The sequence below is a fragment of the Beta vulgaris genome, chromosome 9 (genome assembly GCF_026745355.1).
Source record: "Beta vulgaris subsp. vulgaris cultivar EL10 chromosome 9, EL10.2, whole genome shotgun sequence".
Lineage (NCBI taxonomy): Eukaryota > Viridiplantae > Streptophyta > Magnoliopsida > Caryophyllales > Amaranthaceae > Beta > Beta vulgaris.
Genome location: NC_079210.1, coordinates 47,931,115 through 47,957,146, shown reverse-complemented (window position 1 = coordinate 47,957,146; position 26,032 = coordinate 47,931,115). Strand labels below are relative to the sequence as shown.

Sequence of the window (26,032 nt, the reverse complement as noted above, 5' to 3'; positions counted from 1 at the left end):
TTTGTTTTATCTGAACATATTTTATCTTATTTGGTTTTATTTTATCTTAATTTTTTTTTTTTGAAATGAGTAAAGATAGGTTGAACATAACACCTTATCTATCGTATTTGATCATATCTTATAAGATCTTAAGTAAGTTAATATAAGTTGCAACAAAATTTGAACCCGTGATCTCCTTCTATCATACTTCCTCCGTTTCATAAAGCTCGTTACACTTTTTATCGTAGGAAGTTTCATATTACTTGCTACACTTTTTTTTTGGGCAATAAACTCTCTGTATCTGTCACCTCTTACATGGGTTCCTTTTTTTTTACTCTCTACCTCTCTCTTCTCCAAAAATTGCATAGGAGTCCGTGGATTGAGAAGTGTAGCAAATAAAATGAAATGGAGAAAGTACATGATATGATTACCATTTCAACTAACAATTATCATGTTTTAAGTGTCCATATTATTATATTTGTACAGTTTAAATGTTGAGTTTTATATTTTAATACAAATGAAAAAAATGCATATCAAATACAAAAAACAATATTAATTTAAGGTACGCTCAAATCCAGATACTAGTTAAAAAACGAGCAAGTAGTAAGTAAAAGAACTCTCCTCTAGACAGACAAGTGTACAAAACATTCCAACACTCTGCCAACCCAAACCATCCATACCACATTCGCCACATGTCACATTCTCACCTCCGTAGTAAGACACCTCACAACCATCTTTTAGCAAACGTGTATACCTCTCACAAAATCTAGCATGATTACGTGGTCACTCTCTTTCATAACCAAACACAAAAATATATGCATGCACGGTGCAACATTATCCAAATTGTGCACATCTCTAAGACTCTAAACCCTATCTTTAAACTAGCACAAAAGAAAACAAACAAAAAAGCTTGCAAGTATTCAAATTTGAGAATTTCATAGCCAATTTTATTTTAATTCAGTAGTGTTTTTTTTTTTTGGTTTGTTTTGTAAGAATATGGCGGCACATCTAAGAGATGAATATGGCAACCCAGTGCAGCTAACAGATGAGCATGGACATCCAGTCAAGCTTACTGATGAACAAGGCAACCCCATGCAACTCACTGGTGTTGCGTTTACGTCGTCCGAAACCACTTCCTCTATCCCTGCCGCTAGCACTCCCGGTGTTGGGATGCAGTCCACGGCTTTTGGAGATGCGGTGCATGGCCGTGAAGGCGGACCACATGGCCATGGGACTACTCTGAGAGAGGTGGTACATGGACACGAAGCCGGACCGCCTGGGCCTGGGACGCTTGGAGCTGCTATGGAAGGTGGACAGTACCAGCCGAGGAGAGAGACGGAGGAGATTGGTGGTGTTGGTGGTGGTAGTGGAGAGATTCAACGTAGTGGCTCGAGCTCTAGCTCTACCTCGGTGAGTAAGCTTCTGTGGGGTGTTTTTTTTCTTGAATCTATATTAATACTCCCTCCATTTCATTTTAATCTACTCACTTATTATTTTTATGTATGTTAATACAAAATTTTGAGGACCTTTATTTTTAGTTTTGTATTTTTAAAAATTATAAGAAGTTTATATTAATACAATCTATATTATAATGAATTTATCAAGATTCATATGATTATATTTTCATCTATGTATAAATCACAAATGATGATCAAACTGAAATTTGTGAATAGTTTGAAATATTAAAATCTAACTATTAAAATTAATGATAAACGGAGGGAGGACTTAATTTGTTCGTCTTTTTTGAATGTTCTTTATTAGTTTATTGTTTTTTTTAAAAAAATTGAATCACCAACCCTCCATCACACCTATATTTTAATTTTGACATTAGATAATAATTATTTTTCTTCTATGTTCCTCTACGTCCCATAATATAATATTGTTTTTTTTTAAATTTTATGCAAAAGAAAATTTTTATGTAAAAGAAATGAGAAAACTAATAAAAATCGGAATTGGAGGGAGTATTATTGAAAGATATCTATACAAATATATTAAAAGGCGTGCGAAAACAAGAAAATGTGCCACGTGGCGCTCTTCCTATGGAGTTTTAGTTCATGTAATCCATATCACTAAAAAAAATTAAGAAATCACATAGTATGGGGTTTGATCTCGAAACTTCAAATACATATTTTAAAGCTCTAACCACTAAGCTAAGTTGTATTTAATGTTATTATCATAAAGTATTATATTAATAAATGAAATTTTTCCTTATCCGGGGCATAACCCGGGTCTAATAACTAGTTTCTAAATAAAGAATGGTGTTACGTGTTGCTCATAGCACCCCTGGCCCCGAGTGTTACGTGTTTTATTACATGTAGAACACAATTTTGCTATGTTTTTAGATAGATGCAACAGATTAGCTAGATTTTCACATAGGTTACTAGGTTAGTGCACTATTTTTGACTATCAATATTTAGTATGACTTACAAAAAATTATATGTTGAACATTTTGAGATTAATACAACATTACACTCCATTGGTTTCTTTTTGTTTTTTCTGTTTTGACTTTTACGTTTGTAAATTTATGTTTTTAATTTTAAATATTTTTTATTATCTATTAGTAAAAAGATGAATTAAACAAGATCTCACATGATTATTTTTTATAATATCTTAAAAATAATTTAGAAGATTCTTTTAACTTAAGAATAGTATCAAGTTTTTAAATAGAAAGAATAAAAAGAAACGGAAGGAGTAATATATATAATAATAGAGAAGGTATTGCGTCAGACGCGTCAGACCATAATATTTGGTCGGACGACTTTAAGTTGGTTTCAATTTTTTTTCAGTTGGTTTCAATTTTTTTTTCAGTTGATTTCAATTTTTTGCAATTGGTTTTAATTTTTTTCAGTTGGTTTTAATTTTTTTCAGTTGGTTTCAATTTTTTTCCAGTTGGTTTCAATTTTTATTCAGAAGACCAAATGAAAGAAAAACAACACAAGCTGAAATAATTTACACACCAACTAAAAGAACACAGAGGCCAAATGAAAATCATATCATAGGAAGGAAAGCATTATCTTCTTCTGATTACTCATTCTCTCTTTCTTCCTTCCTTCCAAAAATTGCAAAAAGAACACACTTATTTAATTTGAACGGGCGGGAATCACTACTAAGTCGCAGAACCATGTTCTTTATTCTCTATGTTGTATCTCTTCTCTTCACTACAATCACAGCAACCCAAAATCCATCATAATCATCAACATCATCAATCATCTCCAGATTCCAAGAATACTTTCGAATCAATACTGCCCAGCCAAATCCCAAGTACTATGAAGCTGCTGATTTCATCTTATCTCAAGCTAAATTCTTATCCCTTGAATCCCAAACTATTGAATGCGAGTTGCTGTTGTTGATGATGAAGTCCTTGAATATTCTTCGTCTTCTTCCTTGCGTTTGTTCAGCCCGTCCGACGGAAAGTATTTGGTACCCAATACTTTCACATAATAATATTTGTATTTCTATATTTCCTTAGTTTTATAAATAGTGAAACACTCCTCTCAAAATCACGTATTTATTTCAAAATGGAGAAAATATTAGCTTTGGAGTGCAATTGAAGTAAGTATTTGGAAAGTGTAGTATTTTTAATGATGTATGTATTTAGAACGGAGGTCATATTATAAAAAAATTAGTGAACATATATTATATAAGATATGATGGTTTTAAATTTATATAATAAAGTCTTAACTATTATATAGATGGATGATTTAAAATATTAACAAAATGATTATCAAGAGGGTTTGGAAAGTGATTGGTTGATTATAATGGGCAAAAATTTTATTTAAGAAAATGATGAGTAATAGTTATAATTAATATAAACCAATGAAGTGAAGTGGGATATAATGTGACATACAAATTATGACATAAATTAGAGAGAGATAATTGATGGTCAAACTTGTGTATTAAAGTGCGAACTTTTTAAGAACGATAGGAGGAGGTAAACAAATTGCTGAATTTATTGTGGCCGTTTTTGCATATAAATGATTCAAACATAAATTAGGTAGACAGTCATTTAGGTTTCTAGACAAATAATGCACCTATCTCAATATATATTAACCGCTTTTCTTTGAATTTTTATGTAGTCGGAGAGTGAAGGACAAGGTGAAGGGCACGTACACGAGGGTGGGAGAAGGAAGAAGAAAGGAATAGGAGAAAAAATCAAAGAGAAGCTGATGGGAGGGAAGCACAAGGACAAGGATAACAAGAACGTAGAACAGACTGTTAGCACCACCATGACCACAACTACGACTACGAGCATCGAGCATCACGAGGACGAGCACGAGAAGAAAGGGTTCATGGACAAGATAAAGGATAAATTGCCCGGCACGGGTCACCACTAGGCGTAGCTTTTGTCATTGTGTAACTTAGGGGTGTTTTATGTACAGGAGATATGATGCTTTTGTTGTTGAATAATCATCATGCGCATCCACTACATTTGCGCAGGGTTTATGCTTCAAGACTCATGTAGCTAGGTGTCTTTCTCTTTTTTTAGTGTCTTGTTGTGGTGGTGTAAGATGATTTTGCTTTATGTTTATTTGCTTGCATTGTCGATGGTTGGCTATACAGGTTAATATTGGACGATGATCTTGTTTAATATTTGAATCTTTTCTGTTTTTTATCGTGGCCGTTTATGCATAAAAATGATTTTGATAATTTGTAAGTTGATTGATTTCCTAAGGTTACATTTAGCCTAATGACCCTTAGACAAGTACTTGTGAGAAAGTATGGAGTTACATAGAAAGTACTTTATAAAGTTGTAGAGAGACTTGAAGATTTATATGGAGGAAACACCTGCAGGAATGTCTAAACAGTGGTAAAATCAGATAATAGTCCCATCATTGAATATGCAACAATCCAAAATTTGAAAAATAATGAGAGGAATCGAGAAAATGAACGAAGTTGTGTGTCTTCCAATTTAAGTGCTCAAAGAGCACAAAACGATAGAAGTTGCAAACAACAAAACAAATTAGTTGTTATAAAATGCGTACAGCTTAATGTTAAGTGTCACATAAAATTTGGAACTCATCCAGAGCTGTTCAAAAAATAGTACGACCCTTTAGTATCGTCACTAACAATACGCTCCTCTCAGTGCCACGCACCGAAACGAGCACCCGGTTGCCACTAATACTATAGCAACTTACCTATATGTGTCACCTACAATTGGGATGGACTCGTGTCTACCATTCTAGTGGTAGACGCGGGTTAATACGCAACCCAAAAATTATAAAACGTCTGAAAGTACATCAACTGTTCTACAATGATAGTGGTAGACATGGGTCAATACGTAGCCCAAAAAATATAAAACGTGTGAATGTACATCAATTGTTTTCCAATGAGCAGGTGAAAGTAATGTACATCAACTGTTTTCCAATGAACTTCGATCTCGACGATTCTCCTTAACTTTTATTTTTATGTTTTTAATTTGTTTATCACAAATATTTTTTTGTTCATTGTGTTTTCTTTGTCTGTTTATTAGGATCGGTAGTTGTTAATCAGATATTTCCTTTTATGTTCATCTTTTTTTTTTCTTGTTGTTCATTGCTGATTTATATGTTCATTGAGTCTCTTGTGTTGTTCTTTCATCATTTTACTTAATTTGTTCGTTAAAAATATTGTTTTGTTTATTATATTAAATACTTAAATGGTACACATCATTTGAAGGGTAGACTCGTGTCTACTATCTAATTTGCGCACAGACACAACACAAGTAGTCGAGTACACAACCCCTCTCTCACATAGTCACATTCTCAAGTCTGAACTACTTTAACGAGTTACGCCTTACGCTACAGCGAATATTCATTTTCTCTCTCCTCTCTGTCACATTCTCCTCTTCTCCTTCCCGCCCCTTTTCTCTCTCTCTTTCTCTTCAAGCGCAAATGTTGTCGCAAACTCATCTTCTCTCACAATCTTCTGCATTTCCTCCTCTCTCCTCAAATTCTTCCGCTTTCATTCCTAAACATCATCATACTCAATTGCTCTCCTTTTCTTCAATCTCCTCCTCTCTCTCTTCCTCGCGTCTCTCTCTTTCTTCTCGAAGAAATCTCACTTCAATTTCAATGGCGGCGTCAAATTCGGACCTCTTGAGCAATCAATTTGACCTCCTACAACAAGGCTTCAACAATGGCGATATCGAACGATTCGCTGATGTTGCTAATAAGCTCGCCGATGCTTCTGGCGAAGTAATTCGTAGTTTCTTCCGGAAGAAATTCGAAATTCTTGATAAAGATGATTTAAGTGAGTTTTATTTTTGTAATTCAAGCATTTCATTTTCCTTTGTTATTTAGGTTTGATTTTCAGCTGTTTGGTTGCTTCTTCTAGTTTTGCTGTCTGGAAAAATTTTTATAGCGGATTTGAGTGTAATGCTTTCTCTAACACTGCGAATTCAATTTCGATTTCGATTACTGTTAAATTTCTTACATATTATCTGCTACTAATTTCGGAAGAAATTCGAAATCGGTGATGCAGTTAATTAGGTGATTTGTTCGGACTCAATTTCTGCTTCAATTAGCGTCAATTTTTTTAGATGTTTTGCAGCTTCTTCTAGTTCTATAGTTAATGTAGCTTTCGATCGCTGATTAATGTGTAGCGTTTTCTCCAGTAACATGTAAATTCAATTTGCTTATTGTGATGACAGCTAGAGTGCCGAATTGATATATGAAATGTGTAGAATTTTCAATGAATAGTGTAGCTTGAGTAATCTGCATCTCATGTTTGGCTCTATGCGCCCTAGAAAATTTATAACTGTGGCGTAAGTAAGTTTCTTCTGTAAATCGTGCTTCAAATTCAAGCCAAATTACTTTTTCTTTTTGGCTTGTTGATTTAGCTCTAACTCTCAGTTATTAGGTTATATCAGCGGCTTAAACAAATCGCACCTAGTTGAATTTCAATTTGCAATTGAGTTTTCAGTTTAGCTCTAACTCTCAGCTGTTAGGTTGTGTCAGCGGCTTAAACAAATCTCACCTAGTTGAGTTTCAATTTTCGCAATTGAATTTTCTGTCGCTAATTCATGTTCATGTAATGCTTAGCTACTTACGACTTGTGGATTCTTTAGTCTCTTATTTGTTTTAGTAAGTTCTGCAATTGTGTAAATGAGCTTGTGTAGCTGAGCCGTGGAGTATAGGGCTGCTGGAAACCACAATATCTGAGATTTGTTAGCTTTGATAATTCAAAGATTGTGGCATGCATCAGAATAATGCAAGATCTGTACTGATGAAAAGAAATTAGTTTCATTGCATTACTTATCTTGTAATTCTGATCAAGAGTGACTAGTCATCCAATTTTCAACTTCAGATGAACTTGACTGTCGAACACTGACAAACATCTATGCTCAGCTAATGCACTAGCACAGGTTACATAAGATAGTACAATCTATTGACCATTTCAAATGGAATTGTTCACGGTTTTCAACGTCGATCTTGGATTAACTGTGTCTTAGGCAATCTGTCTTTTACCCTTGATATGGCATTACTCACCTTTCTACAAACAGATACCTTGCTTTGATAGATTCCATTACCTCATTGTTGATTTGGATGCCATTAGAGTGGCTTCGTTCCATTCTTGAATAGTAAGAATCCTCCTCCACATTTAAGCAATCATATCCTATCGGATTTAAAGAACAGTCCATACCTGCATGAGAATCGATCTTTACGAATTCCTTTGTGTCGACTCCAAGAGATTTAGCATCCTAAGAATAGACATTTTGAAAGCCTTTACTCAAGGCTACGTCCTTAAGGAATCTCATCGTCAATGAAATAAAAATCAGGTTTAAACCTAGAGCTTTCTATGTGGAAAAGCTTCTCTAACTGAGTATAGGATCAATTTACTGGTAAATGAGGTTTCTTGCAATTGGTATATTTAAGCCTCTTCTCCTTGATCTCTTCCAACATAGGAGTTATTTAAAATTCAAAGCCATACTCTGAACACTTGGAGATACTACTAAGAGATGAAGATCCTTGACCTCATTCATGAAACCAATAACTAGATTTGTCATCACATCATCTGCTCTAGCTTATGTGAGGTTGCTACTGTTACCACTCCATGAGGATTCACCTGCTCCATATACTTAATATTGGCTTTTTTAATTGAGGCAATTTCTTCAACATTATGATGTTTTTAAACTCCTAGACTTGGCAAAAGCTATTATTGAGAATCTCAATCTTGTGCAACTCCTGAGAATTAGGCTCAGCTTCTAATCTTTGGTTAGTCAGAACAAGGCAAGAGTCTTCCTTCTAAACAATCTAACCAATAAAAACCATGAAAATCATTTGTCCAAAATCCACCTTTTGAAATAAATTTAACCATTATATTAGCGCATGTGACATCAACTTAGGTTTTAGTTTATGTTTAGTCAAAGCTTAAAGATCTTGGCTTCTGATATTTCACCTGAACATGGGTTACAGATCAAGTATGTCTTAAAGATGCCTCAATTTGAAGAAGAAAATGAAACTCAACTTGATCGACTCATTGATTCAAGGCCTTTGTTCCGCTGTTTGTGCAAATATATGTATCTACATGAACCGATTAGTGGTGGAATTGTTATGTGGACATTTTGGAACTGAAGTGGTGATCACTGCAGCCAGGAATTATTCAAGAATTTTGAGCCAAGATCTAAATACCTGGAGATACTACTAAGAGACGGAGCATCCTTAATTTCATGTATAGAACTAATAACATGTCATCACGTCCTCTTCTCTGGCTTCCATTGTGAGGCTGCTATTGCTACCACTCCAAGAGAGTTCACCCTCCTCCACATGCTCAATATTGGCTTTCCCGATTGAGGTGATATTTCCAACATTATGGTGTTCCTGATTTCCATACTTTATCAGAGACTCAATCTTGCGCAACTCCAGAGAGCATCCCAAGGCTATATTTCTTATCGTTTGGGTTAGTTAGAATGAGGGAATATTGCTAAAACCATTAAAATCACTTGTCCAAAAGCTAACTTTTGAAAACAAATCTAATGATTATATTGGCCAACATTACATCAAGATAGGTTTTAGATTATGAGTGTTTGAAGTTCACAACTTTTTGACATCTCACCTGAATGGGAGAAAGAATCAAGTATGTCTTAATTATAGATGCTTCTGTTGAAGCGTTAAATGAAACTTGACTTGATCATATCATTGATTCAGGACATCTATTTCTGCTGTCTGTGCAAATATATGTCTCTACTTGGATAGACTAGTGGTAGAATAGTTATATCTCTCATGGATATTTTGGAACTGTAGCGGTAATACTGCGACAGAAGTTTTTAGATGTTGCTTGGATCCATTTCTCACAAAGTTACCAACTAAAGCATGTAACTAATACTTATTTGAAGCCTTTGATTAATATGCGCTGCTGTGTGGAAGTACTTTATATTTGAATTCTTACTTAGTGTCGTGTGTGCAACAGTTATTCATGTCTTTTTGTACTTCCCTATGATACTTCCGTAAAATGACTTGTTTCTGTTTATATGCTTGAGTTATTAGACTGGCATTTGATAAAAGTTGTAAAATTTAGTTTCATTTTGCTTCTTGATAGATACAGCTTAGTTTCCCTAATGCTGAGAGATTGGATCTCCCCCCAATTTTGAATTTCTTACCTTGTGAATTAGGTCCGGTTACTATTGCTGATCAAATGGCAGAGGAATCTATGGCTTCCATCATTATGGAAAATTTTCCATCTCATGCAATGTAAGTACAGACGTGGACCTACATCTAATGCTGTTAGTTTTAATCGTGTGTTTTTTCATAACCCGGGTTTGCCTCATTGGTCAAAGGAGCAGAGAGAAGCAAGCTGTTTTATCAGTTTACACATATCTTAACTTAATGACTTATTTGCAGTTATGGAGAAGAAAACGGATGGAGGTGCAAAGAAAAACATTCGGATCACGTATGGGTTTTAGATCCCATTGATGGCACAAAGAGCTTTATTACTGGTAATTCCTGTCAAGTCAATCTTCATATTAAGACCAATTGTGGTGAATAAGTTTTGAGACTCATTGTTCTTTTACATGCCTCCAGGAAAACCGGTGTTTGGCACCCTCATAGCTCTTCTGTACAAGGGTAAGCCGGTATGAACCAATGCTGAATAGTAGCTTATTGTTGGCATTCTCATTCGAAAAGAACCTGTGTGAAAAGAGCAATCTACTGGACTTAATGCCGCTCAATGTCGTTCTCTGCATAAACAATGTTGGTGTTTGCAGATCCTGGGTGTAATTGATCAACCTATTCTGAGAGAAAGATGGATTGGTATAAGCGGGAAGAAAACTACGTTGAATGGGCAAGAAGTGTCAACACGGAGCTGTACGGGTCTATCACAAGCCTATATGTAGGTCTTCTTGTTGCTCTTAAACATAGTATCTTCGTGTTGCTCTTATTTCTTTCCCGAAGACAAATGCTAGTTAGAGAACTATTCGATGGTGAACAAGAGGAACAGATTGGGGCCTACATCAAGTGCAATTACCAAAATATCCTACTGTCTTCCATTCACCACCAAATAGGCTCTCTTTCACAAACAATATCTGAAATCGCTGGGCCGCATGTTGGCTGACCTCTCCATATGACATCTGCTTGCCTTGTTAAGGTACACTACAAGTCCCCATCTATTTGCCGGAGCTGCTGAAGATGCATTTATTCGCGTGAGAAATAAAGTATGTCCATACATAACTAGCAGTTGTTTCAAGTGTAAAAATAGGGCAACTATTTGTGGCCTTGGTTATCAAATTGCAACTGTCTAATCCAATGGTGAATACAGGTTAAAGTGCCACTATATGGTTGTGACTGTTATGCTTATGCTCTTCTGGCCTCTGGGTTTGTAGATCTTGTCGTCGAATCTGGCTTAAAGGTCAGTTCACCAGTCTCCTCAAAGATGTTACTTTGTCTCGAAGCAGTGAATGTGTTACTTTTTTCTTATTGATTGATTCAATTTCCTGGCGATTTCAGCCATACGACTTCCTTGCATTAGTACCAGTTATAAAAGGTGCCGGTGGGACCATAACTGACTGGAAAGGTGGAGAACTTCACTGGGAAGCTTCACCAGAATCTCAAGCAACAGGTGAAAAAATTACCCCTACCTTTATTCGTTCAATACAGCAATAGTCATGTTCTAGTTTGTTTGATGCACTTACTTTTTGGATGAATGCAAGGCTTTAATGTGGTAGCAGCTGGAGACGCCAAACTTCACCAAGATGCTATTTTATCCTTGGAGTGGAAGTAAAACTGTTCTTGACCAAATGACCAACAACATAGCAAATAATGGTGGATACTTTCTTAAGAGAAAGGCTAGACAATTACTTGTTAAGATATGACAATTGCGCTTAAAGTAAGACCCGCCAATTTCTCTATTTTACATTTAGATTCTAGCCTTTCTTAGACAAGTTCATGATTAGCTTATTTCATTGTTGTAATTTATTCAAGATTCTGACCAGGAGAAATTGACCAAATTGATGCAACTCTACATTCCCTTGAAATCAAATGCCGTTGGTTTGTAGGCTTGTAGCTTTCTGAAATTGAATATTTGACTGTTTGTTGGATGATTGAGTCCATAAGTATGGACTGCATACAGAGAAAATTAAATTATGCAACGCTACAATATGAAAACGAGAAGAAAAGAATTGTTTTACAAGCCACAGTATGGAATCTGAAATCACTAAAATCCCCAACTTTTCTCCTGGCTAGGTTAATCTTTCCCAAAGTCTGTACTGTAGTGTGCAGTGGATTCTAACTTCTTCGCTTCGCTTAGCTTCCTTACAGCCTGCAGAGAAAAGAGATCGCTTTAGATATTCAGGCAGTCGATATATTTTACAAATAATCCACACAAAACTGACATCAACCAAAAAGAAATTTAATTGTTTATTCGACTTAAACACTCATTTATGCTATTTGCTACGTGATCATATTGTTACATTTACGGATTAGTCAAGCCTATTAGCCTAGGGGTGATAATGAGCTCGGCCTGTTCGCGAACAGTTCGAGCTCGGCTCGGATTTGATCTCGGTTCAACAGCTCAACGAGCCAAGTCGAACTAGGCTAAGCTCGGCTCGAAAAGCTCGTGAACATGTTTGATTATTTTATATAAAAAAATTATTACTTCCTCCGTTTCAAATTAAATGCAACAAAGAGGTATTATTTGTGAGACATAAAATATTCTTTTGTTGCATCTTTTTCAAAACAGAGGAAGTATAATTTAAAGCACTTTAAAAAATTATTATAATTTAAAGCACTTTAAAAAATTATTATAAACACAAAACACTTTAAAAGTTATTATACAATACGTATCATTTTATGCAAAATTTTATTTTGAAGAATTCATGTCTGTTTTTTTTGTATCCTTTTAGATCTAGTTTGTCGATTTTTTATGTATATTTATAACTTGTAAGTAATTCATTTGGTTAGCATGTAAAAAAATGAAATAAAATATGTTCATTCATGTTATTTTTTTGAATTTAGTTTCTTATTCTACAAGATATGTCAACAATTTTTTTAAATTTCGAATATGAATTTTTTATTTGGATTTATGTTGTGTTGGTTTATTTTTAATTTGTCTCAAATCGAGCACTCGAGCAGGGCCAAGCCGAGCTTCACTTATCAAGCTCATGAGCCGAGCCGAGCCGAGCCGAGCTGAATGATAAACGAGCAAGTCGAGCCCAATTAAGTTCGGGCTTGGCTAGCGATAAGCAACCCTATATTAGCCAACGACAATAAAAACAACTGAGCCAAAAATAAAACATGTCAAACTTTACCTTCATGAAGTCTTCATGAATCACGTAATCTCTCTCTGCACGTATAGCTGACATGCCAGCTTCAGTACAGACGTTGCGTAGATCAGCCCCATTGAATCCCTGGAGGAAAAAGTAACAATTTATCGGCACCGAGATCACGTCGAACCAGAAGCTATAAGTTTTTACACCAGAAGTTGCTCACCTCAGCTAGCTTTACGATTGCCTCATAGTCGATCTCACCATGTTTGGCAATGCCAATAGCGTGAATTTTGAGAATTTCCAATCTTGACTGTTCATTAGGCAATGGGATCTCAATCTTTCTATCTAGACGTCCTGGACGAAGAAGTGCTGGATCCAACACATCTGGTCTATTTGTTGCCATGATCATTTTGACCTGCAATTACCAAGGAAATGTCCCAATGTTGTCTCATATATAGGACCCCCAATGTGCAAAGCACCATATCAAATCTGAAACACAGTAACAACAGAAACCCCATATTGAGATTCAGAGTCATAATACCTTGCCCAATTGATCAAATCCATCGAGCTGATTTAACAGTTCCATAAGGGTTCTTTGAATTTCACGGTCAGCACTTGTCCCCTCGCTAAACCGACGACCTCCTATGGCGTCAATCTCATCCATGAAGATGATGCAGGGCTGGAAACAGTAACTTTAACTGTTAGAAACCATTTAAACCAGAAACATATATCTTGAAAAACCGATTTACATATGCCTTTTCTCACCTGGTGTTCTCTAGCATAACTAAACATTTCACGGATAAGTCTTGCACTTTCACCAATGTACTTGTCTATGATAGCGCTTGATACAACCTAAAGCAACATAGCAGACCACAATTATTTTCGTGCTAGAAATAAAATACTACCTCCGCTTTCTTTTAGATGCAACATTTGCCTTTTTGGTGAGTGAATTAAAATTAATCAAATGTCCATCTAAAAGAAAATGGAGATAGTGTTATTTTAAATAAACTTGCAAGACTTCAAATGCATATGCCCTTGATACCTTTAGGAAACTGGCATCAATATTGCTTGCAATAGCTCGAGCTAATAATGTCTTGCCTGTCCCTGGAGGCCCATAGAGCAGAACACCCTAAGAAGGAGAAACATATAGCCAAAATTGTCTCATCTCATTAACTAACCACATAATGTCTCCAAATGCAGAGCACACCTAAAAAGAACACACATAAACAACGAATATAGTCCCGCACAAAATGTTGTACCTTTGGAGGTTTAATTCCCACCCTCAGGAAAAGCTCTGGATTCATTAGTGGAAGCTCGATGGATTCCCTCAGCTCACGGATCTGATCGGACAGCCCTCCCACAGCTGAATAACTAATATTTCCAGGATCTTCATGAAGCATATTGTATACCACTGGATCAACCTACATGTGCAATAGATGAGAATATAATGCATTCCACAAAATCACAAAGCAAGCAGAAATACATTCCCTCACAAGCAATCACTGTAAAAGACACTAGAAAATGAACTAAAGCTTCATCACCATGTTCTCACTTCACCTAGCCATATATACAAGTGCTGGGCAAATCTATGCACCTATTTTTCGCATTAGATAAGACTGTAATGCATAATTCGATGTGGAGCCCCTTTTTTTTAGGGGGAGGGGGGGGGGGATTATGGATCAGACATACAAAAAACATCAGAATTTGATCTATATCGAAACCAAAAAAAACCTTCGAATATCCAATATGCCAAAAATTTTCGATTGAATATACCAGATATCTTGTATTCAATTATTTTATTTGGTGATTACCATTCCCAGCATTACATTGTTTGGCATTTCCATGAGACCCCAAATTTGGATACTACATTTCGGAAATCGGATACTGAAATTGAAAAATCATTAGCTTTATTAGTATCCATATCTGGACATTCAAATTGGGTTCCAATCTGAAATGGTAATCAAACCAAATATCCAAAAATGGTATTGAATTTTCGGTATAATAAGAAATATAATAAAGCTAGCCCTTAAAATCAAATCTATGTAAGATAACAAGAGATATAATAACAACAGGGATGCCCCAAACGCAGACCGAATAAGAACGAATTTTTTTGGACTGAACCATTCCACAGGTCTGGCAGTATATGCTTTAACCAGTTAACCTTATTCTCAATGTTGATGCAAATGTCTGCTGATGCTAGTCTTCTGATGCAGAGAGACTGTAAGGCTGTAGCTATAGCATTTAGTGGATGGACTAGATTCATAAGCTACTCACTGTTATATTTCACGATATAAAGATTCCCATTAATCATGCAAGTCAGATCAAACTTCAAATAGGTTCTCATCCCACCTTTGACCACATGTTTGTAAGCCCAATTGCCAATCTAATCCTTGCTAATTCACAAAACGCCAATAAACAAAAGCAAAACCATCATACACAAGAATACACCGCCCAGAGCCACAACACATTGCCCCCTTTAGTACCAGATACCGCACCGTACATGTGGGTCTGCAGTGAATGCAGCTCATGTTAATCACAATCCATGCTAAGAAAAGTAAACCTAGCTCTGATGTCACAATGATGCATAATTTACCATAGATTATACCATCTCATTAAATTAGTCAAAGATAGTTTGTGTTCAAAGTAGAGAAAATCCTAAAATACTATTATAATTTATGCTTTGACCTCTTAAGACATAAGTATAAGGAACTACCACCAATCTGATCAGGACATCGTTGGTTCCCAGCCTAACTAAGCAGCAATAACAGATGCATATCAAAGAAAGGGCTGAGAACTCAAATACAAATGCCACAGCATTCATGACACAAAAACTTTGTTCACTATGGCTTATACTCCAATATGATTACGAAACAACTCCATTTCCAGCCAACACACTCTACAAAAAGACAACTACAGCAGAACTAAACACACTAACTCAGGTGTGGGGAAGGAACAGATAGAGAGCATAATAAAAAGAGGAAAAAGTAAACTTACTTCACGAGGAAGAGCACGCATAATGGTGAGGGTAGTCATATCAAGAACCACTCGTGTTCCAGAAGTCAGCTTTTCCTTGTCGACTTTTGTACGACAACCGACCACATACCTTGGGCCACTGCTAGCTTTCACAATTACTGGTACAGATAAATAAATAACAGTCACAAAAAGGATCGATTCGAGTTCAGTACAAAGAAATGAGGAGAGAACCGGTTGTTCACAAATAGGTACAGCATCTGGACAATGAGTGCAAAATGAAACACAGAGGATCCAGATCGCACATAAGCTGATAACCGTTGATATGACAAGTAATTTAAACTGAAGATTATCATTTAAGAAAGGGAAAAAAAATGTCTACTACAAAGAACATCAAGACCAATCCACATCTCAGTAGGAGTTGTATGAACAAAGTTAACAATTACTTCTAGTGATGCTAATCATTAAAGAGATTCTCACTTTTCTTTTTAAGAAAACATGTAATGTTTTAAAGAAAACCTGCACAATGTATTAAACAATGCAGATGTAATGGTTAGAAAAGAAGAAGAGATCAATTACATCGCTCAGTATCAAGAGGCCTGAGGACTTCTCCGATGATCTGTCCAACGCTCTGAAGAGACTTCAGATCGTCTTCTGTTTTAGCGAACTCCTTTTTTGCACTTCGTAGCTCCTCCTTCACTGAGTAATTAGAGTTTCGATAGGTTAAGAATAGCCAATGAACCAAGAATAAGAACAAAACAACAAATGATCCAAAAAACAATATGCAACAACCAGATACAGAAAAATGGTGTGTTAATAAACAAGCTGACATATTATCAAAAAAAAATAAACAAGCTGACATACTTTTTTTGAAGTGGTGCACACTGCACACAACTCAGCCTTCAAACTCAATAGTAACATTCTCAAACATAACGTCCTTCTCTTCCATAGTCGATAGACATAGTTTTAGTGCACAAACATCTTCCATTCCCAAAAATAAATGTCTCGGCGAAACTAGTACTTTCTTATCCTACCTTTTGGGTTATCTTTTACAAGCACTGGCCAAAATTTCAACACAAAATCTATAGAGATTAATTTAGAAAATGCCGCAAGCATGCATTTTGCAGAGAATAAACTCCTACGAAAGGAAGCATGTTGCTCATTAATAAGAGTAACTTAAGTGAAAAATCTAGTTTAGGTCAAATTTCAAAGTCCGATTTTAAATAGCCTCCTAGCTTGACAGGGTTCAATAGCACAATTAGTTCACACTGAACACAGAAACCTATTATAAACAACAATTCGACTAATCAAAGATTCAAAGGAATGCAAAGTTTGTGTTCTAATTGTAAATTTGCAGTTAATAATGCATAAAATATGAACTACTTACATCACATCCTTCACTCTCTACTTGTTTTCTTATGACTCCACAAATTCAATTGAGCGCCTAAATTGGCAATTCCCTATAATATAGAGTCCAATTTATAGAAACCATAGGCAAGCATGCTGCCTAAATCACAACTAATTCTCTTGAGGCTTGTTAAACATTTGCTCGTTCTTCTATGTTACTTAGCCGCCGCTTACAGCTTACCTTAGAGTTCATTACTTCATTAACATGCCGCCGCTTACAGTCTAATTGTAAATTTGCAGTTAATAATGCATACAATATGAACTAATTACATCACATCCTTCACTCTCTACTTGTTTCCTTATGACTCCACAAATTCAACTGAGCGCCTAAATTGGCAATTTCCTATTATATAGAGTATTCAATTTATAGAAACCATAGGCAAGCATGCTGCCTAAATCACAACTAATTCTCTTGAGGCTTGTTAAACATTTGCTCGTGCTTCTATGTTACTTAGCCGCCGCTTACGGCTTACCTTAGAGTTCATTAACATGCCTGATTTTAACTTTAAGTAATAGCTAGATCAGATTGAATTAACATATCGTTACATTCCGTTGTTAAAGATGAAAATCTGATAACAACTTAATATCACTCACTTGACAGATTCTAGCAGCAGAACAAGTTCACATTATTTCATATACAGACTTAAAACCTAACTTTAGCCAATTCTCATTTAAAATGAAGTAAAACTTCACTTTCACATCAAAATTCCCTTAAAATTCTCCGAGTACAAGTAATTTTCGTCACACATCAACTAGAATATCAAAATTATAGCCAGAAATCAGTAATTTAAATAGCGAATCAAATTTGCCAAAAATGAAGCTTCATCATAAAAAGAAATACGGAGAATCGAAAAATTAACTCAATTACGTCAAATTCCAATTCGATTACAATCACAAACAAGTTTCCACAGCTTAATTTACATCGTACAACAATCGAGAACAAAATTCATCCAATTTAACTATCTCGAAGCTAAAAAAACATAGAACTCAACATTATCAAATTCACAACAAGCTCAATGCTAGAGACATACTACGAGCAAATTCGAAATTCAAAAAACTCGACAATTTACAAAAGAATAGAGGAGAAAAAAAGGACAAAAATTAGGATATAGTTGGTAAAACCTTTCCTGCTGCGAGATTCAAGCTCACGATGCTGAAGAAGCTTCTTATTGTTCTCGGTAATGGCGGTCTTACGTCTAACCTCCTCTTCAGTCGACATGAGAGAGTGCTCTGAACTCTGAAGGTGATCTTCGATGAGAGAGAAAGAGAGGAAATGTTTGAAGACTTGCAGAGAAAGAATGAGAAAGCGGAGTAAAGAGAAGTTAAGCAACTCTATTAATATTCCTTTCTGTTTCAAGGGGTAATTAATTTTATGAAAAAGTGATTATTATTAAGAAAAAAAATTAGTACAAGAAGTGATTTAATTAGTATCAATATGAATATATAAAGTACTATTGGTAATTGGAGCTAGTTTTAATTAAACCATTTTGGTAGCAACTGAAGCGATTTTATTATCAATATTTAAAAATTCGGTACCAAATAAATCATTGAGGACTCTTCTAATTTTGGAATTTGTTAATTGTTATCTTAGAGGTGGCAAAAGTGATACGACGCATTAATTTGACTCCACCTAATACAAAATTAGCAGGTTTGAGTTAAACATTTGTAGTTTCTATGTCGTCACTTTTATAGCATATATTATTAGTATTTACGTGAATTAACTAATAAGATTTGTAACTTAGACCCTCTAAAACTAGTTATTAAAAGTTCAAAACCTGTAATGAGTCAAATTGTTGCAAGTTATGTGAAGACATGCCTTCTTCTTCTAGTTCTAATAGCTATTAAGTGTTGTAGTAGCTGTGCTGTAGCTTTTTTTAGGTGGGTCCTCGTGAGGATCCTATGGTAAGATGAAGGGCCCTGCTAGTTGGAACCTCTTGTAGGTTAACCCGGTCTGGGTTTGCAGGCAGACACTTTGAAAGTGGGGAGTGTTAAGGGAAAACTCTCTCTTAAAGTGTCCCTAGTAGGGATCAAACCCAACTTTGAAGTTGGAAGGTTCTTTCCTTACCACTACACCAGCCTTACCTTGGTAGTAATTGTAACTATTGGAGGTAGTTGCTAGCTGTCTACTGGTAGCTATTAGCGAACAATGTTTAAAATAGTTGTTTAGTTAGAAATATTTGGCAAAAGTAGCTATTAAATTGTAAAAAGACAACAAAATGACATCTTATCAAATATGAGATAAAGTCAAACAATTCATTAATTAGTTCAATACTTAAATTCAATATTCATTTTTCAAAAAACTTACACAAAAGGAGTATACGGCTTTTAACTACTCAAAGAAATGTACATATTTAAGATAATATTCAATTGTCAAAAAATTTCTATTATCTATATTAATTAATACTTGTGGAATTTAGAGTTAAAATATCGTAAAATATTAGTTATATCTTCTCTTTAAAATAAAAAACTTAAATCACATCTCAACTATTGTAAATAAAATGCAATGAATTGCCATAAAACCAAAACAACAAAAGGAAAAAGAAATTAAAAACATTGGTTAACAATTATATCTTATACCAATATTACCACCTTCTTCTAGAAAACGTCAATGTATTTTGTAAATTCCGTTCCACTACATGTGGTTCAATACTTGTTCAGACCTTTTGGGACCAATGCCCATAGGCAAATTTCGTTCCTACTTCTGCAGCTTCATCTTTAAATACGACATCTCGAAAAATAATTAGTCTAGGTTAGATTTAGCGATTCTGAATAAACGAATCAGCAACAATTTGATTCGAGCACGATTTCATATTTGCCATTTGGCAAATACTGAGTGCAGCCAATCAGTGTAAATCAAGCATTTCAAGAAATTCAAAGCTATTGATTGCTTATAAAATCATGGTCTACAATTTCAGCATTACCCGATATAATGCAAAAGAAAAACTTGTGATTTCAGTTTCAATGAAACAGGGAAATTTGGACAAGAAATTCTATAAGCTGCATCTCGAAATCTAGATACACTCGAATCGACTTCACTTCTAGTTTAGTCTTTTCCAAAATCTGCGCTATAATGAGCACTAGACTCTAATTTCTTTGCCTCGTTCAACTTCCTTACAGCCTGCAAAGCACAGAAACAGCATAAGAAATTCGAACACATCGAAGATATTCTTCGTTAAGATTCAAGCACTCACATACCACATTAAAATTTGACATTCAGCAGATTCAATTTGCTATCTAATAAATTTGAATATTTATATAATATGGTGATCATCCCGCTCATAGCAATCTAAGCAAGGATAGGGTATGATATTGATACTACTCAGCCAAAAATCAATAACCATGAATGTGTAATCTGGACAAGTGCAAGTTATGGTCTTTGAAATTTTTAAATGTCTCGATTATACCTTCATGAAGTCTTCATGAATCACATAATCTCTCTCTGCACGTATTGCTGACATGCCAGCTTCAGTACAAACGTTCCGCAGATCAGCCCCATTAAATCCCTGAGAAAACCAACAATTATAACATCTAGAAAGACAAGGAAGCTGACAATGATATCCAAGTCGTATGCATTAGAAGCTCACCTCTGCTAGCTTAACAACTGCTTCATAATCAATCTCACCATGTTTAGCAATGCCAGCCGCGTGAATTTTGAGAATTTCCAATCTTGACTGTTCATTGGGCAAAGGAATCTCGATCTTTCTATCTAGACGTCCTGGACGAAGAAGTGCAGGGTCCAACACATCAGGTCTATTTGTTGCCATGATCATTTTGACCTAAAGTAACAATGTACAATGTGGTTACTATTTGAGGGTTCCAACTCCCAAATCATCACATGAACTGCAATGTACACACCAAAATTTCCCCATATTGAGTTTCAGAGTCATAATACCTTGCCCAATTGATCAAATCCATCAAGCTGGTTTAACAGTTCCATGAGGGTTCTCTGAATTTCACGGTCAGCACTTGTGCCCTCGCTGAATCGGCGACCTCCTATGGCATCAATCTCATCCATGAAGATGATGCAGGGCTGAGTGCAGTAGCATTTACTATAAGAGATCATTTAAACCAGCAACTCACATAGTGAAAGATATATAACATGTGGCACTATCTCACCTGGTGTTCTCTAGCGTAACCAAACATTTCACGGATCAATCTTGCACTTTCACCAATGTACTTATCTATGATAGCGCTTGATACAACCTAAAGCAACATAACAGATCACAATTAATTACATGCTAGAAAAAGAACTTGAGAAAAATGCAACAATATTCAAGTGCATAACCACTGATACCTTTAGAAAACTGGCATCGATATTACTTGCTATAGCTCGAGCTAGAAGTGTTTTGCCTGTCCCTGGAGGGCCATAGAGAAGGACACCCTGAAAAGAAGATATGTAAGACAAGGATTTGTCTCAACCCAATATCCACAAAAGGAATAAAAAAGCAGAACACACCTAGAAAGAACACATAACCAAAGCAAATACACCTGCACAGATATTGTACCTTTGGAGGTTTAATTCCCACCCTCAGGAAAAGCTCAGGGTTCATTAGTGGAAGCTCGATCGATTCCCTCAGCTCCCGGATCTGATCAGACAGCCCTCCAACAGCAGAATAGCTGATATTTCCAGGATCTTCATGAAGCATATTGTATACAACTGGATCAACCTGCATATGAAATAGAAGTGAAAAAAAGCAACTTAAAAGTAACATGGCAAACAAATTTTTAATCTGTCATAAGTTAACACTGCCCAAAGAAGCCTTCTACCATGAACTAGAGTTTCATTACCATGTTCTCAGTCCAAAACACACATGGTACGTTTATAATTAATAAAAATATTGCAAAAGTGTTCAATATGCAGTCCACGGTATGTACAAATTGGAATATGGCGCAGTGCTAAAACTCAGAACCGACCACAGGTTTCCAGTTGTCCACATCAGTGCACTATATATCATATATTCTACCACCTATTGGATTATACAAGGGGCTTATGGAGACTGCATGCCTTCAGATTAGAGAAAATCCTTCATTGCCCATAACCATCAATGATCAATCTACAAACCATAAGATGCACACGAATACTGATAGAGGAAGACTCTCTTTCCCCACATAACTCGGCTAGGCCACAGATGCATCTCAAAGCAAGGAATCGGGACTCATATTAATTGCAATAGTACAATTTCATTGAGTTTGTTTTTTAGAGGCATAGGCTTCCATAGCATACAAAAAAACTTTGTATCCACTCCAACTCACACTAATAAAACGGAACTTTGTCAGATTTACACAAACAAGCTCAGGTGCAGGAAAGGGAAAAAGAGAGAGCAAACAAGATGAGTGAAGAGACTTACTTCACGAGGAAGAGCACGCATAATAGTGAGGGTAGTCATATCAAGGACCACTCGTGTTCCAGAAGTTAGTTTCTCCTTGTCTACTTTGTTACGACAACCAACCACATACCTTGGGCCACTGCTAGCTTTCACAATTACTGGCACAGATAAGCACATGACTCAGTGACATTGAAGACTATATATTTAGGTATAGGTGAACAATGGGGGGAGAATAGTAAAACAAGTTCATTCAAACGGAGTGCAAAGACGCAAAAAAGATATTGAGAGAAATAAAAACTGAGCACAAAAAACTCCAAGCAAAGATTTTAGATGAGAATGTGTTAAAAAGAAAAAAGAAAGTACCCTTCTAATAATAAGAAATCATATGCTCCCTTTGTCCCCTTCTGTTTCCCCCATTAGAGTAAGTGGCTTTTTTAATTTTTAAGTTGGATTCAGTTGATAAAAAAACAAAATTGGTGGGATCAAATGTAATGAATATAAGGATAAATTGGTGGATCCTCATGATTGATTTTAACATAGGGACATCTTTCAGGGGACATGCTAAAAGAAAATATGACCAGAAAACGGGCAGAGAGTGTACAGCTTAGTAGCATTCCTAGATTTACAAGAAGCTCTGATTTTGCTACTACAGAAGATAGAAATTTACATTTTTATTTTATCAAGAAAGAATAAGATGGTAGAAGATCAACAAATCCTAGGTAGCAATAAGACCAAAATATAACGGTCTTTACTACACAAAATCATATTTAAAGCAGACAGTGAGAAAAGATTAATTACATCGCTCATTATCAAGAGGCCTGAGGACTTCTCCAATGATCTGCCCAACACTCTGAAGTGACTTTAGATCATCCTCCGTTTTAGTGAAGTCTTTTTTTGCACTTCGCAGCTCCTCCTTCACTGCATATTGAGTTCTAATATGTTAGCTATACCCAAGGACATAGATAAAAACAACACAACAAAAGGACAGCACAAAGAATCCACAACAGCAAGATACAAAAAAAAGGTCTGTTGGGCAATTAACGAGCCTCCGCCCTCTTTTTCAAGGGCTTCACACAACTGACCCTTCCCAAATTTAGCAACATCCACACTGGTGTTGCTATTAGTATCAAAGTGAATAAGCTATAGTCCAAAATCCACCATTTGAACCAGTAGATATCTTCCACTCCTAAAACAATGTCACTGACAAGGGTCTGCACACTTCCCTCACTCAATTCTTTCTATGTGTATTGAATTAAATTTCAACACAAAACCTAGAACGACATTTTAATAGAACGCGGAAAGTACACTATTTAGTATTTACAGAAAACAAATTCCCACCAAAATAAGAACACAAAAGGCAGAAAGCATGTTGCTTGAGACGAATTGACTTGCATTTGAGGCTAGATAAAGATTCATGCATGAATAAATGTAACTTAAAAGCCTAATTTTAGCTCAACTTACGAAATCTGATGTTGAATAACCGACTGGTCAAATGACACTGTTCCAAACACAACTGAGATCATTCTCCTGAAGCTCATTAAGCTTCAACTTAGCATCCAAACAACTTAACCAATGAATTAAATTAACATTAATAAAGTTAAGAAGCCTTATCTTAAGCAGGCCAGGATCATTTTCATGCTTCGTTCCGACTACAACACGACTTATCGAACACTAGGGCATATTTAGTTAACTAACAGCCTAATTATAGACTACTGGCTTAACTTGTTCCAGTAACACAAAAAGATCATAACATTTTCAGTCTGCAAACCGTAGTATGAGCAAAAATCCTCAAAATTCAGGGTTCTCAGACAATGAACAATCCCCTTCGCATTCAGTGATAGCTGCTCATTACAAATCTACATAATTATACCTAAAAATCATGCAAAATAAAAAGCGAAATGTATTTTCCACAAATTAAGCTTCAATTCCAACTACTACAAGCAAATTGAAAACCCTAGAAATTCAAAAAACGCAAAAAAAATTGACAAAATCGAAAAATTAGGGTTCAATGTGCAAAACCTTTTCTGCTACGAGATTCGAGCTCCCGATGCTGAAGAAGTTTCTTGTTATACTCAACAACAGCAGCCCTACGCCTAACATCTTCCTCCGTCGACATTAAAACTGACTTGAACTTCGATCAAACTTTCCGAAAATTGAGAAATCTCACAAAAAAAAGGATCCAATCTTAAGCGATTTCTACAGATTTAGGTTCGATTTTGCAAAGATTTCAGAAATTTCAGAGGAAAATCGTAGAACTTTAAATTAAACGCATTTGAATTAGGTTTTTTGTTGCTCAAAGAGCTGCAAATTATGAAAATTGCAGTCTCTGAAATGTAAAACTCTGACTATGAGTGAGTTCTTAAAAAGCTCGTTTGCATTCCTTGTTAACTTGAAAAATGTTACAGCTAAGCTTTAAATGGGCTTAGCGTTAGTACTTTCTTGCAGCCCAATCCAATGACGAGCTATAAAATTACTAGCTTCTCCGTTTGTTTTTATACACACTTCATCGTTAACCAGTTTTTAGGTCCGAACTATGCCCCGAATATATAGTTTATCGATGAGTATTTTACATTAAAATTATAATATCAAATAGAACTTGATTTAGTAATTGAGACATTAGTACACATGCTTAAGGTTATGGGACCAAATCTTATATCATGCATAATCTAATTTTTTATTATATGTGGAGTACATGAAGTCAAAACTATAAGGGATAACGCCACGTGGCACAGTTCCTTGTTGAGAAACACCTTTTAATATATTAGTATAGTTTTTTTTTTTTTGAGGGGATATTAGTATAGATTACTCTTAATTTATAATGGTAAGAAAATAATATCATGAAAGCATTTTATTAGAAAAATATAATGATATGTTTCTTTAAAAAAAAAATCATATTATCAAAAATATTTATGATTGAAACAAATTTTCTTGAAGGCGGTGTCATATATTTAGAATTGAAGGGAGAATAATATGGTCCGGTCATGACCAAACGCAATGAATATTTATAAATAGCCAATCCTAATTAACACTTATTAATAGAAAATAATTTTTTTTTTGAGGGGATTAATAGAAAATAAATTCTTGTATATTTTAAAAGGGGGAAAAAGATGAAATTGTTTTTTTAATGTGTTTCGTAAAAACTAATCATTTAAATAGTGAAAAGTTACTATTTTTTAAAATTATTACTCAGCTATTATAGCGAATTTTTTTTCTTAATACACAGCTATTGTAGCAAACTTTTTTATTATGTCCAAGATGAAGTTAAGTTCTCATTGACTATATATGTCAATCACATTACACCAATTGAGACATTGACAACCCTTAACCATCATATTATTTGCTAATTAAAGCTAATAAATAGATCATAAAAACTTTAATCTAAAAAAAGCCATCATCAACCCAACAAACTTGGCACAAATTTTGGAAATTCAACTTAGTTTACTTCCACCATCCATCAAAATTACAAAAAAAAACAACCAAAACCAACATCCCAAAAACTCAAAATCACCTCCGATTTTCAAGAGTGAGACAAAAAAATACACAAAAAACAGCAAAACTTTTCTTTTACTTTCATGTTCTTTCACCATTTTCCCTCCTTAATCTCTTGCTCTTGTTTTGGTTTTTTTGTTCCTAGTCATACACTCTACCCTCTCCTGGGTTAGGAGGAATGATG

The 26,032-nt window shown here is 35.2% G+C and overlaps 4 protein-coding genes across 4 annotated transcripts; 2 read left to right on the top strand and 2 right to left on the bottom strand.

Moving 5' to 3' along the window:
- The first annotated feature begins 794 nt into the window (after nucleotides 1-794).
- LOC104904314 (late embryogenesis abundant protein) lies at nucleotides 795-4,554 on the top strand. Its single transcript, XM_010692531.4, has 2 exons — nucleotides 795-1,389; nucleotides 4,056-4,554. The coding sequence occupies exons 1-2, from the start codon at nucleotides 976-978 to the stop codon at nucleotides 4,311-4,313; spliced, it is 672 nt and encodes a 223-aa protein (XP_010690833.1). The 5' UTR covers nucleotides 795-975; the 3' UTR covers nucleotides 4,314-4,554.
- On the top strand, nucleotides 4,488-11,455 carry LOC104904312 (bifunctional phosphatase IMPL2, chloroplastic). Its single transcript, XM_010692528.4, has 11 exons — nucleotides 4,488-4,539; nucleotides 5,450-5,454; nucleotides 5,685-6,207; nucleotides 9,569-9,647; nucleotides 9,798-9,892; nucleotides 9,978-10,027; nucleotides 10,160-10,284; nucleotides 10,540-10,606; nucleotides 10,711-10,800; nucleotides 10,899-11,010; nucleotides 11,102-11,455. Exons 1-11 carry the CDS (start codon nucleotides 4,488-4,490, stop codon nucleotides 11,170-11,172), a joined length of 1,269 nt encoding a protein of 422 aa, XP_010690830.2. The 3' UTR covers nucleotides 11,173-11,455.
- On the bottom strand, nucleotides 11,420-18,348 carry LOC104904313 (26S proteasome regulatory subunit 10B homolog A). The gene is made up of 10 exons (XM_010692530.3): nucleotides 18,155-18,348; nucleotides 16,205-16,324; nucleotides 15,650-15,786; nucleotides 13,915-14,076; nucleotides 13,698-13,784; nucleotides 13,421-13,507; nucleotides 13,197-13,334; nucleotides 12,879-13,070; nucleotides 12,698-12,796; nucleotides 11,420-11,709 (listed from the first exon to the last, which is right to left on the bottom strand). The coding sequence occupies exons 1-10, from the start codon at nucleotides 18,249-18,251 to the stop codon at nucleotides 11,635-11,637; spliced, it is 1,194 nt and encodes a 397-aa protein (XP_010690832.1). The 5' UTR covers nucleotides 18,252-18,348; the 3' UTR covers nucleotides 11,420-11,634.
- A 1,544-nt stretch (nucleotides 18,349-19,892) lies between these two features.
- Nucleotides 19,893-24,738, bottom strand: LOC104904311 (26S proteasome regulatory subunit 10B homolog A). Its single transcript, XM_010692527.4, has 10 exons — nucleotides 24,379-24,738; nucleotides 23,158-23,277; nucleotides 22,381-22,517; nucleotides 21,538-21,699; nucleotides 21,327-21,413; nucleotides 21,149-21,235; nucleotides 20,925-21,062; nucleotides 20,617-20,808; nucleotides 20,437-20,535; nucleotides 19,893-20,150 (listed from the first exon to the last, which is right to left on the bottom strand). Exons 1-10 carry the CDS (start codon nucleotides 24,473-24,475, stop codon nucleotides 20,076-20,078), a joined length of 1,194 nt encoding a protein of 397 aa, XP_010690829.1. The 5' UTR covers nucleotides 24,476-24,738; the 3' UTR covers nucleotides 19,893-20,075.
- Between the last annotated feature and the right edge of the window lie 1,294 nt (nucleotides 24,739-26,032).

Coding starts and splice junctions, on each gene's coding strand:
- LOC104904314 (XM_010692531.4), top strand. CDS start 976: ATGGCGGCACATCTAAGAGATGAATATGGCAACCCAGTGCAGCTAACA. Junction 1,390..4,055: donor CGAGCTCTAGCTCTACCTCG/GTGAGTAAGCTT, acceptor ATTTTTATGTAG/TCGGAGAGTGAAGGACAAGG.
- LOC104904311 (XM_010692527.4), bottom strand. CDS start 24,475: ATGTCGACGGAGGAAGATGTTAGGCGTAGGGCTGCTGTTGTTGAGTAT. Junction 21,414..21,537: donor TGGGAATTAAACCTCCAAAG/GTACAATATCTG, acceptor TCTTCTTTTCAG/GGTGTCCTTCTCTATGGCCC. Junction 20,536..20,616: donor CAGTTGTTAAGCTAGCAGAG/GTGAGCTTCTAA, acceptor TGGTTTTCTCAG/GGATTTAATGGGGCTGATCT.
- LOC104904312 (XM_010692528.4), top strand. CDS start 4,488: ATGATTTTGCTTTATGTTTATTTGCTTGCATTGTCGATGGTTGGCTAT. Junction 6,208..9,568: donor TCTTGATAAAGATGATTTAA/GTGAGTTTTATT, acceptor CTTGTGAATTAG/GTCCGGTTACTATTGCTGAT. Junction 10,607..10,710: donor TTATTCGCGTGAGAAATAAA/GTATGTCCATAC, acceptor TGGTGAATACAG/GTTAAAGTGCCACTATATGG.
- LOC104904313 (XM_010692530.3), bottom strand. CDS start 18,251: ATGTCGACTGAAGAGGAGGTTAGACGTAAGACCGCCATTACCGAGAAC. Junction 16,325..18,154: donor TGAATCTCGCAGCAGGAAAG/GTTTTACCAACT, acceptor CTAATTACTCAG/TGAAGGAGGAGCTACGAAGT. Junction 14,077..15,649: donor TGCGTGCTCTTCCTCGTGAA/GTAAGTTTACTT, acceptor TTGCACATGTAG/GTTGATCCAGTGGTATACAA.